This window comes from Ictalurus punctatus, chromosome 28, assembly GCF_001660625.3.
Source record: "Ictalurus punctatus breed USDA103 chromosome 28, Coco_2.0, whole genome shotgun sequence".
Classification (NCBI taxonomy): Eukaryota; Metazoa; Chordata; class Actinopteri; order Siluriformes; family Ictaluridae; genus Ictalurus; species Ictalurus punctatus.
The window spans coordinates 2,771,321-2,786,911 of record NC_030443.2 but is presented as its reverse complement, the minus strand read 5'-3'; the positions used below and the strand labels follow the sequence as shown (position 1 = coordinate 2,786,911).

At 40.7% G+C, this 15,591-nt stretch overlaps 1 protein-coding gene across 4 annotated transcripts in view; it reads left to right on the top strand.

The window, feature by feature from the left end:
• The first annotated feature begins 143 nt into the window (after window positions 1–143).
• The window catches only part of pld2 (phospholipase D2), a 30,627-nt gene continuing 15,179 nt past the window's right edge, over window positions 144–15,591 (top strand). For 2 of the 4 annotated variants that reach the window (XM_047151749.2, XM_017460068.3), the window contains exons 1-2: window positions 144–299; window positions 14,234–14,348. In XM_047151749.2, the coding sequence (XP_047007705.1) occupies window positions 14,246–14,348 (103 nt within the window). In that variant the 5' untranslated portion in view covers window positions 144–299; window positions 14,234–14,245. Of the gene's footprint in view, window positions 300–342; window positions 362–588; window positions 795–14,233; window positions 14,349–15,591 lie in introns of those variants that run through there. The other 2 variants (XM_047151748.2, XM_017460069.3) reach the window with 2 other exon arrangements.

The following is a 15,591-nucleotide window of genomic DNA, read 5'->3' as shown; positions in this document are numbered from 1 at the left end:
TTCTGTATGATATGATTTTTTTTTTTTTATATCAAATTCAACTCATTTGTTAGAGTAAAACTAAGTTTATGAAGTTTAAGCTAGAAAGTAAAACCGCGCATGCGCGAGGTTGCGACACTCAAACAGGGGGCGCTGCTCTACCGGTGTTTACGGTAAATCCTGCTCAAGTTCGCCTACGTCTGCTGCCTGGGTGTAGCGATGGAAGTCGGAAAGTTTGAAGACTCCGGGAAGGACAGTGGAGCCTGCTAATGTCTGACGGATAGGATTGCTCTCTTATCTCGGCTCCTGTTTCCCCGAGGGTGAGTAAAAACGGAGGAAAAGTTTCCTCGCGCGTGTGCGACAGCCGACAGAAAGAAAACACGTGAGGCATTTTTCTGTACATTTACCGTACCTCCGCGTGCTTCTAGGAAATAAAACCAACAGGCTGGGTCGAAGTAGAATTAAAACGCCATCGGTTTTTTGCTTTCGTGTTTTCTTCATTGCCATGCCTTCAGACTTGAAGGAGTGGTGACGTGAATGGTGGGAGAAGGGCATGGAATGGGGTGGAGGAAATGAATGGGGGGGTGCGGTTCCTCTGGAAGAAACTTGAGAAGAACGTTAAGCATCTCAATCCAGTGGAGTGGTGCAGGGTTAAACGTGGTGAATGTGGCTCTTAGATGAGAAACAACAAGCTGTCTGAGGGTTTTTGGGGGAATTCTGGATATTCGGTTTAGGAGGAGATCACTATTGAACACTACTGTGGTCCGAGATTCCGAAGTGACGTCAGAGGAGCCGCCTAGGAAGCACCTGAACAGGTACACTTCAGTGTTTGTTTGGAAGCAAGGCACCACTTACAACAAAAAATAAATACAGTATGTTACAAGGTGGAATTCCCACCAAGTGCAGGCTCCTGATCAAGTGTCTCCATGAGTGGGATAATATCATCACAATATTACATCATGATGTTTCTAACCAGGAAAGGTGGCATTTCCTCATTGGAAGCATCATGGATCGTGACCTCATGATTCATTCCTGGGTGCAAAATGATGATCTAATGAAACGTCAGCCAGATTTCGCACAATAGCTCAAGTAGCGGTTGTTTGTGAGATTTTAGATGGAATTATAACTATGTCCAGCAGATGAACGGAGCAGATTGTAGGACCGATCCAAACAGGGGCAAGGTCACAGCAAGGTCAGATGTCTGAAAGGGCGAGAATTGTTGGCGGTCGAGGGAATTCCCGAGGACCACTTGTTATTACATAAGAGTAATAAACATATAAAAGGACAAGGTTTGGGTAGCAAAACTTATTTCTGTGACTGCACCACCCTCTGTAGCAGTCCTGATTTGTCCCGTTTTGATTCGTAATAAGTTTGATATCTAGTGTGTGTCCGTAATGATATCTTTTACCGGCTTTACTTTGAGCTTTTCTTGTAAGTAATGCAAGATGATCATAAGTTTTATTTTCTTCCATTTTAAATGTGGTCTATATTATATAGTAACTTAAAATTTAAACCCCAGACTATGATTTTAATGAGATTTTTTTTTATTCAACGCTTTGAAACCTAGACTTGGTAACATCTCATTAGAAGTACTTTATATACTAATCTACCAATTGCCCTAACTTCGACAGTGCAGCGCCTCCCTCGGCTTGTCTAAATTCCGAATTGCATGTGTCGATCTGGCTGCGTGTATCAAGATACGTTCCTTCGAGTCTATTTTTCCTTCATAACGAAAAAGAAAAAAAGAAAGTTTGAGCTAAACAACTTGCAAAACAAGTGCGATAGGTACCGTAGCGCTCTTGTCAAACCACAGGTTTGAGGTGTGTACCGCACAAGTCGGCCATTTACAGCTTTGATACCCATATAGGAAGAACCGTTGCCATAGCGATTGCATTCGGAGGCCACCCACATGCGAAATAGCGTGGAAGAGTGCAGCGCGTGGTCACAGACCGGTGTGTATGCTTCTGTTTTTAGGCTACCGTCCTCTTTCTGGTTTCGTGTTCTCTCTGTCGTCCGCTGATTCACTTTTTCTCTTCTTCTATCCCTCGTCCTCCTCCTCTGCATACTCTTTCTCTCGCTGCCATTCTCTCTCTCTCTCTCTCTCTCTCTCCACGTTTCTTCTTTCCCTCTCAGTTCAATTTACCTACGATTTTGACTCCAGGCATAAAGGACGCAAATGATTCCACATTTGACCAAGGTGTGTAAATGAATCGGACGGGTTGGTGGTTTGTGCACTCCCGGGCATGCTGTTATAGGAAAATAATCAGTGAAGGTCATTTTCAAGTCAGTTTTCCAATAACAATATGTCCCGAAGAGTTTTTTTGTTTATTATTGAACGACAGGTTTGTGTTTTTTTTTTTTTTTTTTTTTTTTTTTTTTAATCGATTTATAGTCACATTTAATGTTGTGGAATGTCTGGGCAACAAGTTATGTTCTAGCAGCTCTAAAGCAGCCATTCCTTCACAAACATCTCATTTGTTTCTTCAGTAGGATAAACAAAAAAACAACTCGGCAAACAAAAAGCCTAAACTCCTCTGTCATGAAGACTTTCCTATCGCGGAAGACCTACCGGCACTGGAGACGCCTTCCACTTACGACCATATAAACATTTTATCTTTTGTTAAATACGGATCCATTTTTAAAAATTATTTTTAGATTATGTGGAGCGTCCACCGTACGAGTCTTCGTGTACGCCGTTACTATAGAAACAGTAACGTGTGCATTAATGTAAATTAGTTTTGTCTTGAAGCTGGAACTACCGTCAGAGCCGCTGTTATTTAAATAAATAAATAAATAAATAAATAAATAAATAAATAGTGTCAACACCGTCTCTCCAATCAGAATCGAGAATTCGACAGTGCTGTTATGTGATCATCGTAAATAGATGTGAGAAGGACGGTTCTAGTTCCTGGTCTTTCCTCAACCTTTGACACAATTCACAAATCTCACTCGGGCTGTAACGAGTTCACTTCTCGTTCCAGATCTAGGGCACGTGATTGCTGTTTGCGTGCGCCGGAAACTCCGGGCTGGAATCAGTTATCGAATTATGTTGAGTGGATGTCTCCGAGTTCTCGCTAGCTGTATCTTGGTCAGATTGGGGTATGGGAAGCTGGCATGGGTTCCCGCCGGAGAGCTTTCCGGTCATGTAATGTTTGTGTTGCAGTGCAGTCGGGACATTGCATTGTGTAGACTATGAATACTTGCAAAGTGGCTCTTTGCCTACACAAACATCCATAAAGCGATAAAGCGTCAGCGAGGCAGCGTGTGTACCCGCTCACGTGACCTTTCGGGTCAACTACGGACCGATGAGAGAGATTCACTTCTAAAGAGAGAGATCCATCGACAGAGAACATATAAATAGCACGTTTATTATATAACGTCTGTGTGTGTGTGTGTGTGTGTGTGTGTGTGTGTGTGTAATAGTACACACTGATCAGCCATAACATTCAGTCAGTTCTCGAAGTTGATCTGGTGGAAGCAAGAAAAATGGGCAAGCGTAAGGATCTGAGCGACTTTGACAAGGGTCAGTTATGATGGCTAGACGACTGGGTCGGAGCATCTCCAAAACGGCAGGTTTTGTGGGGTGTTCCTGGTATACAGTGGTTACTACCTACCAAAAGTGGTCCAAGTAAGGACGACCAGAGAAATTTCTTCAGATCAGGCTTGGAGACTAACAGGGTCATGGCATACATTTTCTTCAATCTTGCACGATAAACGCTTTTTAACTTCTTGGAACTCTGCGTTTTTGTACTGTATATAAATTGTAAAATAGCCGTGACATGCATAACTCTTTTCATTAAATAAATAAATAAATAAAAAACATCGGAGGGTACCCAAGTTTGTGCACAAAAAGATGTCACGTATCTGAAATTTCCCCGACTGTAAAGATCACATGATTCGTGTAAAACGAAACAACGGTCTTCCTCAATCCAACTCCACACCGTGTTGGTTTTGTTTTCAATGACATTCATTCAAAACAATACATCTGTTACGTTTTTCTGTTCGATCCGGGCCGAAACACGTCGTCCTGTGCGGGCGATCGATCTGACGGATAAATTATACAGTTTCTTTCCGAATTCATTCAGAACACTTATATATAGACCCAGAGCGGGCACTTTTTTTTTTTTTCCGACGTAATCGCCTTCGATAACTGTAATCACGCTGTCGTTATGCGAGATCTTTTTTATGGGTTTTATTTTCATATGTACATCAGACCTATAACTTGCATATGAACTTACAGTGCATACGATAACGTTATGTAAGTTATCGTCAGTGAGGATCCTTCGCCTGTGCCGCTGTGTTCGGGAGGTTACGCAAGACTAGAACCCTTTTCCAGTTCCTTATTTTCCAGCGGTGGCTGGCAATTGAGAAAAAAAAAAGGGAAGCACAGCTGTCTGTCAAGTGTAAAAGGCCAGCACTACAAGCCGGCAGATCAACTTTACCGTGCCAAGAGAATTGACAGCACTTGTCTGTTGCTTTCTGATTCTGTGAATTAAATCGGGTCCTGTCTCTCTTCATAAGCATGAGGGTTAACGGAGTTTTCCCGAAATCAGGTCGAATAACATTAATAAAGTCTGCTATTAATAATAGCTAGCTAAATTACACCGAAGAAGGGAGTGACCACTAGATGGCGAGACGCAGAACTAAAGAACGATTTTTTAAAAATAGTCAATCATAACTTTATACGTACGTTTGCCTCACACTTCCGGGGTCAGGGATCGTGAGTGATCGTGCGCCGAGATGGGTTGGCAGCCCTCCTTGGTAGGATGAGCAGGAGGACTACCGCAGCTCCAAGATACACTCCTTGACTCCGAGTGAAGCCGTGCATCTGGGCAGGACCCAAATCGCCATATTATTTATTAAAACGCACGTCGTCCGGCACGCGTTAACCTCTGCTTTATTCGAAACTTGAATCTGCTACAGGAGCCCGTCGAAGCCGTGCGTCAGTGGGGGGTTTTGAGATTGTTGATATTTTGATTCGCGAATATATTAAAAAAAAAATCTCATTTCACCAAGAGTGATGAATAACGTGGACACGTCGATAAACATTTCATCTTCATTTTCCGGGGAGGTCTGGGCTTCCTGTATAGTCCCGTGTTATTTTCCTACACCCAAATGATCTGGCCCGGACTCGGAGATTCGGTTTCGATTGCAACGCGACACTCTGATCATGTAAATGTTTATACTTTTGCAGTATACGTGAAAGCCCACAGAATATCATCACACGCACCCGTTTCGTTTTCACTACCACTTCGTTATTTGTAAATCCGTTTCGTAACTTGTGATGGGGATTATTTTTATTTCGTCTTTGCAGAAGTGTGTTTTCCTTCTTCCTCCTCCCAGTAGCTCCGCCCAGACTGGACTCGGCAGGACTGCGGTAGTTTGACGCTGATCGTCATTTCTTTCTTCAATTCATTGAACCTAATCGACTGCCGTTTCGAGTAGCTTAGCTCGAGGAGTTATTTAGGGAATCGGGTACCGTTGGATTTCCTTATTATTTACTCCGCTACGTTAAACGCAGGGCTCCATGGCGATATTTGTTTGTTTGATACAGAGCAGGTTTATACATGTGAAGGATTATAATGTACAATATGCGTGCGACTTGGCGCGTTAGGACAGAGTAACCGCATCGTTTATTTGCATCGTTTTTTTTTTCTTTTTTTCCCTTCATGTCGTATTGTGCAATAAATAGAGCAGGGTGATGGTGTGATTAATTAACCATGCGGTTAAACATGCAGGGCATTAATCAGTGACAGGGTTGTGTGATGAAGTGTGATTTGCCAACGCTGACAATTTTTAACCGTATTAAAGCACGACACATCATGCTTCTTCATGGGTTTATTCTTCATTCTCCTTCTAGCCTTTATCGTTACTACTTCTTTAATTCTTTAACGTGAGGAAATCTCCTCTCTAGGCAAAGTGCCCGAAGCATGCCGAGGCAAAACTGGTCATCTACAGCGTTCCTTTTCCAGTCCATTGTTACCTCTGACCCTCCCCCCCCCCCCCACCAACTTCCTCCTCATCCGTTCTATCTCTCCTTCTCTTGTTTGCATTTTTCCAGTGTCGTGTTCACCAGAACATTGGTCTTGGCAGTAGTGAAGCGCTCTTAACAAGCAGCTGCTCCAACGCGCGTATACAAACATGCCCTCTTTTTGTTTCCATATGTACACGGAATACACACCCTGTTTTTTTTTGTGTGTGTGTATGTGCACGTTTGTGATGTTCTCATTCCCATGCTTCCAACAGGAATAATCCACTAATATGTGTTTCTCAACAAGGCTGTAATTTGAAGTCATTACCTTCCAGGTGTTTTAGGCTGTTGAGCGAAAACCCTCAGTGCTTTCAAGTATTTCATCTGAGAGTTGAACTTTTGTATTTTGTTATACTCCCGTGCGTTTAAATCTATGCAGATATGTTTGTCGTATGTTGTATGTTGTAGTTTTTATCCAGGCGCCGAGTTTGTTCTCTGTTTTTGTAGTGTTGTTTGGTCTAAGAGTTCAATTCGTCATCATAATCGGTTGCGTTCCGTTGGTGGCTGTTTTGGTCGTACGCTGTTGTGTTTTGTCTGAGAGTCGTGATATTTTGTTTTCAAAAACCGTCGCGTCTTCTCGGCGCGTTGTCGTGTTCTGTTTGTCGTTTTGTCTGAGGGTTGAATTGTCGCTGTAGTTTGTTTGATACGGTTGGGTGAGTGTCAGATTGTGTTGCCGTGTATATGGTGTTTCGTGTGAAGGTTGAAATCGTTGTCGTTGTTTACGTTTGTGTTTTTGTTTGAGGGTTGAGTTTGGCGTCTTTTGTTCCCAAACTTTATCGCAGTATATCTGAGAGTCATATTCGTCGTTGTTTGCTGTCGGAGGGCTGCTATTGTGTTTTGCAGGCGGGTTGGAGTCGTTGCAGTTTGTTGTTGTGTACTGTTGTTTTGTCTGAGGATTGAATTGGTTGTCCTAATTTATTGTCCTACATCTGACACAGTTGTTTTGTTTTTTGTTGTTGTTGTTGTTGTTGTTGTTGTTGTTTTCATGTTGTTTGGTTGTAATTTGTGGTTGTTGTTTTTTTTTTTCATAGGATTTAATTGGTTAGCGATTACGTTTTTTGCACACTGTTGTATATTTGTTGCATTTTGTCTGGGGGTCAACATTGCTTTTGTGTTTTGTTAAGTTAAATTTGTCATCGTGTTTTGACCCCATTATTACATTTGACCAGAAAGTTGCATTAGGTGTTTAATTAGACTGTTTTGTCTAGGTTGAGTTCATAATATTTTGCGTAATTAGTAATTTGTTGTCGAGTTTGGACTGAGAATAAAATTTGTTGTAGTCTGTGGTACACTTTTGTGCTGGGGGTTTTTGTTTTCTTAGACTATAAGTATCAGTTTATTGTATGCTGTTTATTTTGTCTTAGGACGGCATGTGTCGTGTTTTGTTTTGTTCTGGTTTGTGGTGTTTCATCTGAGGATTAAACTTGTTGATGGTTAAGTTTTGTGTTTTGGATAAAGACCCAAACTAATTGTTGTGTTTTGTCTGAGGGTTGAGTTTGCTGTTGTTTTGCCTTGCGTCCTGTTGGGTTTTGGATCATTTGTATTTAGTTTAAATTTCATTGTTGTACAATATTATGTTTAGTCTGAAGGTGTTCAGCCTTCACAAGTTGATGTGTTTGTATAGTACCTTTTTGTGTTTGGTACCTTTTGGCAGATCCGCTGTCATTAAGGCGATCCAGTAACTAATGAGTCACATGATATGACATACCTCACATAAGGGTGTGTTCACACACGTGAGTCTCACTCGCTGTCGGCCCCTGGATACGTGTATACAAACACATGCGGGCACATTGTTTCTCAGACCTGACCACGCAACTTTTTTCTTTTGCTCGTTTTAATGCCAAATGCCCCTTAAGCAGTACAAGAAAGTGCTTTGTGGATTTGCGGAAGTAGGCGGTGGTGCGTGTGGGGGCCGTTTTCCCAGATGAATGCTGTTTTATAAATGGGAATTTTGAAAAATCAGAATTGATCTGTTCCCTCTAGTGGACAAAATGGGTTCGACAGTTTAAAAAAAAATATCTCATAATGTAGTCTACAGCAGGGGTCATCAATTCCACACCGGACCATTTTGCTGAATTTCCCTGCTTCCACGGGAAAACGAGTGATTCGGCTCAGGAGATAGCTGTGCTGGAATTCATTCATCCTTAGGATGGCTTTCTTTACTAGCAAAAATAAATAAATCAATAAAATCGCAAAATTTGGCTCATCTTCAATCTGTTTAAGATAAATGTAAATATTACATTACATACGGCGGGGTCCAAAAAAACGGTTGCCTTTTCCACGTAAAACGGGGGGAAAAAAACCTTTAAATTGTGAAAAACTCCAAACAGAGAAAGTAAATGTGTAGTTTCTGCACTGGGTCGCTATTTAAATGTAAGCAAACTTGTGATCCTGGCCATGTTAACTCTTTCGTACGACAAGTTATGTAATTCCTCACATCTTATCTAACTTCTGAAGGTTCCACAAATTCTAAGAACTTCTGAAATTCATGTAAAGGCTTCTAATATTTTACTTTTCTCTCAAGTTGTCGTTGATTTTATATAACTTCCAATCACAAATTGTAGAATATTAAATACAAGATAGGAATGGTTTTTATTGGTAGTTTCAGACATTTGGACCCCACTTTTTGCATCTCTGTATGCAGGATTCTTGCTAAGAAGGACAGATTTGTCTCTCGTACTTCGCAGAATATTAAATATTAGTCTTTTATGCTACCTGACAGCTTGATCTTAAATGTTTCTTCCTCCTCAGTGGAATGCAGTGGTAGGGGTAACAATTCTGCACGTGCACTGTATTGTTTATAATATAACCTGACAGAGTGAAGAGATATATATATATATATATATATATATATATATATATATATATATATATATTATATAATATAATTTTTTTTTCATTATTACCACATAAAATACTTGCACCTTTTCTATACCCTGGTGTTTTAAAAAACCTAGGATTTAAAAAAATAAACAAGACTGGTAAATCCCTCTACTACATGGAATTTTACATTTACATTAAAAAAAAAAAGATTTTATGGATTTAAAAAAACAACAACAGCAGCTTAAATGAGTTCAGGTGATACACGTGGGGGTGTGTGTGTGTGTGTGGGGGGGGGGGGGGGGGGGGGGGGGTGTAGTTGATAAATTGTTGCCCTATGGCAGCAATGTGCAATGGTGGATCCATGTTTTTTTTTTTTCCACCTGGTAAGAATGTAAAAGTTCTAGAAAGGAATTACATTATGAGTTGGGGGAAGTATCTTTTTAATTCTTTCTCTTTGAAACACAAAATTTAGAAAATTTAGAAAATAAGGTGCAATTGCAACAGTTTTTCTTACTTTGAATGTGAAAAAATGTAAATATACTAACAGAAATGCCTAGTGTTGTGTTTTTTGTTTTTTTTTGCTATGTAGACCTGTATCAGTTCATGAGTGCACATACCACAGTTCCATTATCGCATTTCGTTGCCATATGGCAACAATTCCATTTTACCATCTATTAGAGTATTCAAAATGTATGAACTTGCTTCGGTGACAAAATAAATGTTAACTTATCTCATGTAGCGTTTCAGATTTCTTCCTTTTAAGTACTTTTGCTTGAAAAAGAAATTTATCAACTTTTGAGAGCCTTCCGATGATGACCTTCACCATGCCATGTGAATTATTTTTATTCTGATTATGTCAGAGTTAAAAGTTCCATTTTTCCAGTTACATAAGATGATAGAAATTTATGTTATTACCCATCAAAAAAGTGGGGATAAATCGTTGCCGTATGGCATTGAAGGGATATGAACGGCGCACTAATGTAATGCTTGTTTGTGATTAATACACGTTTTCATTTCCTTTCATTTCTGTATAAAATCTAAATTGGACACAGTCTCATGCTGCTGCTTTCTTTATACCCAGTGGATCGTTCTGATGTTCGCGCAGACCAGAAACAAGCATGTGAAGTTGCCACCCACAGAAACTCATCTCGTGGGTCGCGGCATCTTTTGGCGTAAATCCTCCATCTTCCAGATTTAAAGAAACTGTTTGGGGTTTTTTTTTTGTTTGTTTGTTTTTTGGCAGAACAGCGAGGACTCGAAGTCAGGAATGTGGGAGGATGCGTAGTGAGTGAGAGCACCATGACTGGTGCTATTGTCTAAGTTAACCCCCCCACCCCCCACCCCCTCCTCCACACACACACACACACACACACACACACACACACACACACACACACACACACACACACACACACACACACAGAGAGAGAGAGATACTGCTATGAACCAAGATCCTGGAACACTGGAAAAGCAAGACATTAAGATGCTTGCATATGAAAATACAGTGTTATTTCATTCTCAAATCTGATTGGTCAGCAGGTCGATCGGTCGCATATATACATTATCGGATCAATAGTAGCAGGTGATGTACAGAACAGTAACTTCACTTCATGTCAGGCTGCACCACACCACCTCGCTGTTGATTATTTTCCCATAACGGTGTTTATTCCTTACATAAAGAACATCTATGATCTTAACCCGTTTCTCCTAAAAAGGTTTAACAGAATGATCATTTCCACATTGTATAACACAAAACATTATTACAGATTATTCTAGTGCGATCTTAGAATCTCAGCTGGATTATAGTTCTACTCGGACTAAATTTTTGCCCATCTCTCACTAGAGCATCGGCTCCGTTTGTCACTTGCTCCATCTCCGAATTCTGTCTCTCAATCTTCTGAACTTCGGAGCCACCAGCTCGACTGCATTCCCCGCGAGCATGTTTCTCATTCTGTCGACGCTTCACATTCCTCTCATTCCTCTCATTGTACCCTGTTTCATCAGCCACTCTTCCTTTAAAAAAAAAAAAAACAACAACCCTCACTCACTGTGCAGACTCCAGCAGACCGCCTGATAACGCTCATATACGCACCATGCAGGTACTACACCCAGGCACATTCCTTGACCTTTAACCTTCCGGTGGTTACACGAATTAAAATTCTATCACCACAGCAGCTTCCTGTCACATCAGTGTTGTAGAGGTGTTTATTTTTTTTTCTCAGATCGGTGTAGATCGCGAATATAGATAATGTGCAGATTCGTGTAAAGGTCGAATGTGTTCAGCTGTTGTGCAACACTCTGGAAGTGTAGCGTTTGTTTGTTTGTTTGCTTCTATGACATTGGTTAAACGGTTAAGTGTGACTTTTTTGTTCCGGTGATATTTCTGTGCAGTTTGTAATAAGTAAGAAGTATTGAAACGGAGCACCTTAAAATGTCACTCAAACGGTTTCTCCATCCTAGACAAGCCCCTTACTTATTTCCTTCCCCGTATTTACTTCCTTCCTTTCTTCTTTGCTTTCCTCCCCTACTTTCCTGTGCGTCCTTCCTTCCTTCCTTCCTTCCTTTACTGCTGTCCGTCCTTGCTTCCTTTTCTTCTTTGTTTTATCCCCCTTTACTTCTTTGCTATCTCTTTAGTTCCTTCCTCCTCTTCACTTCCATCCCTGTACTCCTTTCCTTATGCTTCCTTCCTTCCGTTTCTTATTCCCCCCTTCTTATTTCTTATTCCCCCCTTCTCTTATTTTCCTTATTTCCTATCCTTAGACTTTTTTTTTTTTTGAAAAAAGAGAAATGTCTTCCTTTCCTCCTCCTTTACTTCCGTCTCTGTTTTCCTTCCTTCCTTCCCTCCCTCCTTTCACACCGTCTTACAAGTTCCCCCATTCCTTCCTTCCTTTCATCTCTTACTTCTAGAATTTTACCTTGTTTAATGTTATTTTCTCTCTTTCCATACACCCCCCCCAACCGCCTTAATAATATCTGGCAACACTTCCGTTCAGCACCAGATTCTGCCTCGTTTGCGTCCCTGAGCAGTAGATAACCGGACTCGTGGGGTTTTAAACACAACCAGAGTCCAGCTTTGACCTGTGTTTTCTCAGGTGTGTGATAGACTTCTGTCTATCACATTGGTTAACTCATAAAGTTTTATCGTCTTCCATAGACATTTCCATGCATTAGTAATAGTAATTGACGAGCACCTTTAAATGTCAATCATACCACTTAGTCAATAGATCAAGTAAGGTATAAATTTTTTTTTTTTTTTTTTTTTTCCTCTATGGGATATAAAATATTGCTCAGTTTTGGTCATTCTTCTAGCAAAGTCTACAGTCATGTTCACTATAAATCCTCTCAATCCCCCATGACGTAATTTCACTCTATTCTAATCTAGTCTAGTCTAGTCAGTGGTGATGGGGATTTCCACAAAAGAAAATAATAAGGGGAAGTCAGCAAGGGCGAGAGAATAAAATACCAACATTGGCACTAAAGTAAAACGTCAGTCCGTTGTGTAGAGCAATGCTGTGAGCAATGATGTTGATTTTTACAGTAGAAGGTCAGGTCGGGACATATTAAAACCTGGTGAGAGCTGCAGGGCGGGGCTCGGAAAAGTGCGAGCTGTGAACATCTCGGCATATTAAGGAAACTTCCTTGGCAAGCATGTTGTTTTTTTTTGTTTTTTTTTAGTGAACAAGATCATCAAAACACAGCGATTATATTAACATTAATGTTCTTATGTGCTCTGGCATTGATTCTGAGCCAGTGATTTAGATACTAAATAATGTACGAGATGTACTCGAGGTTTTTTAGAAAGGCCAGTTTGCACGATGGAATTTTTGCACCATTCCGATGAAATTTTGACATGTTAACACGGCGCTAACAGAAGAGTAGCCGTTCAGGTGACCGAGAATGTCAGCGTGGTAGTAGGGTTGCGGTCGCATGGAAGCTTTTGTGACAAAGACAAATGCACATCTGAGAGATTTGTGGTAACGGGGGACGTTCTCAGAACTTTGGCGAACGTTCTCCGAAAGTTATTTGAAAAGTTCTTGCAGTAACGTTAGTTGAAAGGTTTTTTTTTTTTTTCCCCCAACATTTTGTCTTTGGTAAACGTTCTTAAAACGTTAGCATAAAAACGTTATTCTTACATCGTTAGTGGAACTTTTTTTTTTTTTTTAAAAAAACATTACTTTTAAAAAATGTCATGACAATTTGTGATGAGATTAGGCGTGGCGCGGTGACGTAATGACGTGTGAGGTTAATCTGATTATGTTCTAGAACATGTAAAACGGGTACATGAAAGGAGTATTCTAAAAGCGACTCGTGTAAACACCTTGATCACATTATCATACTCAGAGTGAGATCGGTAATTAGATTACTGCTGTCCATGTAAACATAGTCACTCAGTATGTAACACCCCCCCCCCCCCCCCCCCCCCCACTTTCCCCTGGAGACACACCTCTCCCTCACTTCTTTGTCTCCGAGCGATCATTTCACATGTAAATACAGCCGAAACCACAGCATAGCCGTAAGTCTTTAACTTGTGTGTCTGATGATTTTGTCAGACGAGGTCGCGGTTATAAAATCAGGATTTGATCAGTGCAGAGCAGCAGCTTGGAACTGACTGCTGGTGAACATGTAGTCTTAGGAGTACAGGGGTACGTTTACACGACAACGCTTTCAGCTACAAACAGAAAAGGGATTTTTTTTTTTTTAAAGTTTCGCGTACAGACGACAACGTCTTCGAGACGATCCACAGATCGTTTCAAACAGATCGGCGAAAACGGCTAAAACCGCTGTATTATACACGTCAGGCCTGTAGGTGGCGATATCACTTTGTAAAGAAACCCTCCGCACATGCGCACGTAAGCAGTCGTCAATGCGTCCGCCGTGTGAACGTGCCACCGACACGTCCTGCGCGTGCGTGTACGTCCTGAAGTTTGAAAGCAACACCGTCGGTGAACTTCCGGTGATGTTTTGCGTTCATAACCGTTGAAAAACTTTGAGAGAACGTTTAAATAACACGAGCACGGAACGTACGGTTGCGAAGAAAAAATTCCTGTAACCTAGGAAGAATGCTGAGGAAATGTTTGTATGTAATGGAAAATTAAATGTTCGAGTAACGTTTTACATAACGTTTTCATAACCGTGCCAAAACATTGAGCGAGCGTTTATATAACCGGTGAATGGAATGTCGTAATAACGTTTTGAAGAACGTTTTTATAACCGATCAAGAACGTTAATACAGCGTCTAAATAAAACTGGACGTTTTGAACGTTCCTAGAACTTTTTAGAAATAATGATTTTATCATTTAATGGGAACGTTAGGGAAATGTTCTTGTAACATAAAATTGTTAGCTGGGATAGAGACTAAAATGTGTATGCGTGTGTCTGTGTGTGTGTGTCTGTATAAAGGTCAGCAGCATCATGGCGAGCCCGGAGGTCAACACAGACAAGAAGTGTTCTCACGATGACGCCTGTGTGAGTTTTCTGACTGAAGATCAGCTCGACTCCATCAGAAAGAACATTGGTGAGAACACACACACACACACACACACACACACACACACACACACACACACACACACACACTTTTCCACCGACTGTGAAATGTACGGCTTAAAAGAGAAATAAAGAGAAAGGTGGTGATTTACGGTTAGTTTCTAAAAACGGAACCTAATCCTTTATAACCCTACATAAAACATAATAAAAACGTAATGAATAAAGTCATGAGTGTAAAGCTCATAGAAACCAAGTAATTGTTCCCTGAAGTCACACAGTGTGAGAAATTGAATTACTGACTGTTTATATTTACTGGATTTCACTGGATAACGCATGTTAGCGTTGCTTTTTTTTTTTTTTTTTCTTCTTCTTCTCATTTGTAAAGAAAGTCCATAATCTTTTGTAGGTACATGTTTGTTTTGCTGTATAACCAATAGAAAATGTGCGTTTCTGCCAGGGTTGCCAGATTGTTCCCAGCCAAAATACACATTAACTAATTATAATTATAATCTGGCGACAACTAGAGATCGTTTATAGTCAGTTAGAAAGAAAAAAAAATGTTAGGCCAATCTGGCAACCTTGATTTGAACAGAACCGCCTTCTCTGTTGGTGTACAGGTGCATGTGTTTTACACAAAGTCATACTTTTATTTTATTTATTTATTTTTTTTTCATACGACGCATCCAGAACAACATGGTGTACACGTCTTAAATATGGATTGAACTAAAATAGCGATAATAAATATCAACCCAGACATGTGAAAGGAAGCAAAGTCCAAGAGAATTTATGTAAATTATGTAATTTTTTCTCACGGTGGTGAGAGTACATGCAGAACGCGGTGAAAAACACAATTGTTTCCCCTCCCCAAACGACTCTTCGGTCCGAGGCAAACGAGTTTGAGTATTCATGCGAACGTTACAGCTGGAGCGAACATCGAACATCAGCGAACATCTCCGAAGTAACGCTCCAACTCGAACAACGTTATCGATTCAAAGCAGCTCGGGACGCTGATGGAGTGCGGAAGCGATGCTCTCGTGGACATTTCTCATGCTTACTCTTGTGAGGAACAACAGGGTTTCGTACAGTGATCCTTGAAAAGAGTTTACGGTCCATGAGACGTAACAGCAAAATGGAATCATGGGTTCTCCGAATGGAGAGGATGATATGAGGGGATTTATGAGAAATGGGAGGAGAACAGTGGCCTTGGCCTGTTTTAGCAGAATCTCTACCACATAGTGCCAGATCAAGCGGAGACCAGCTACACAGCAAAG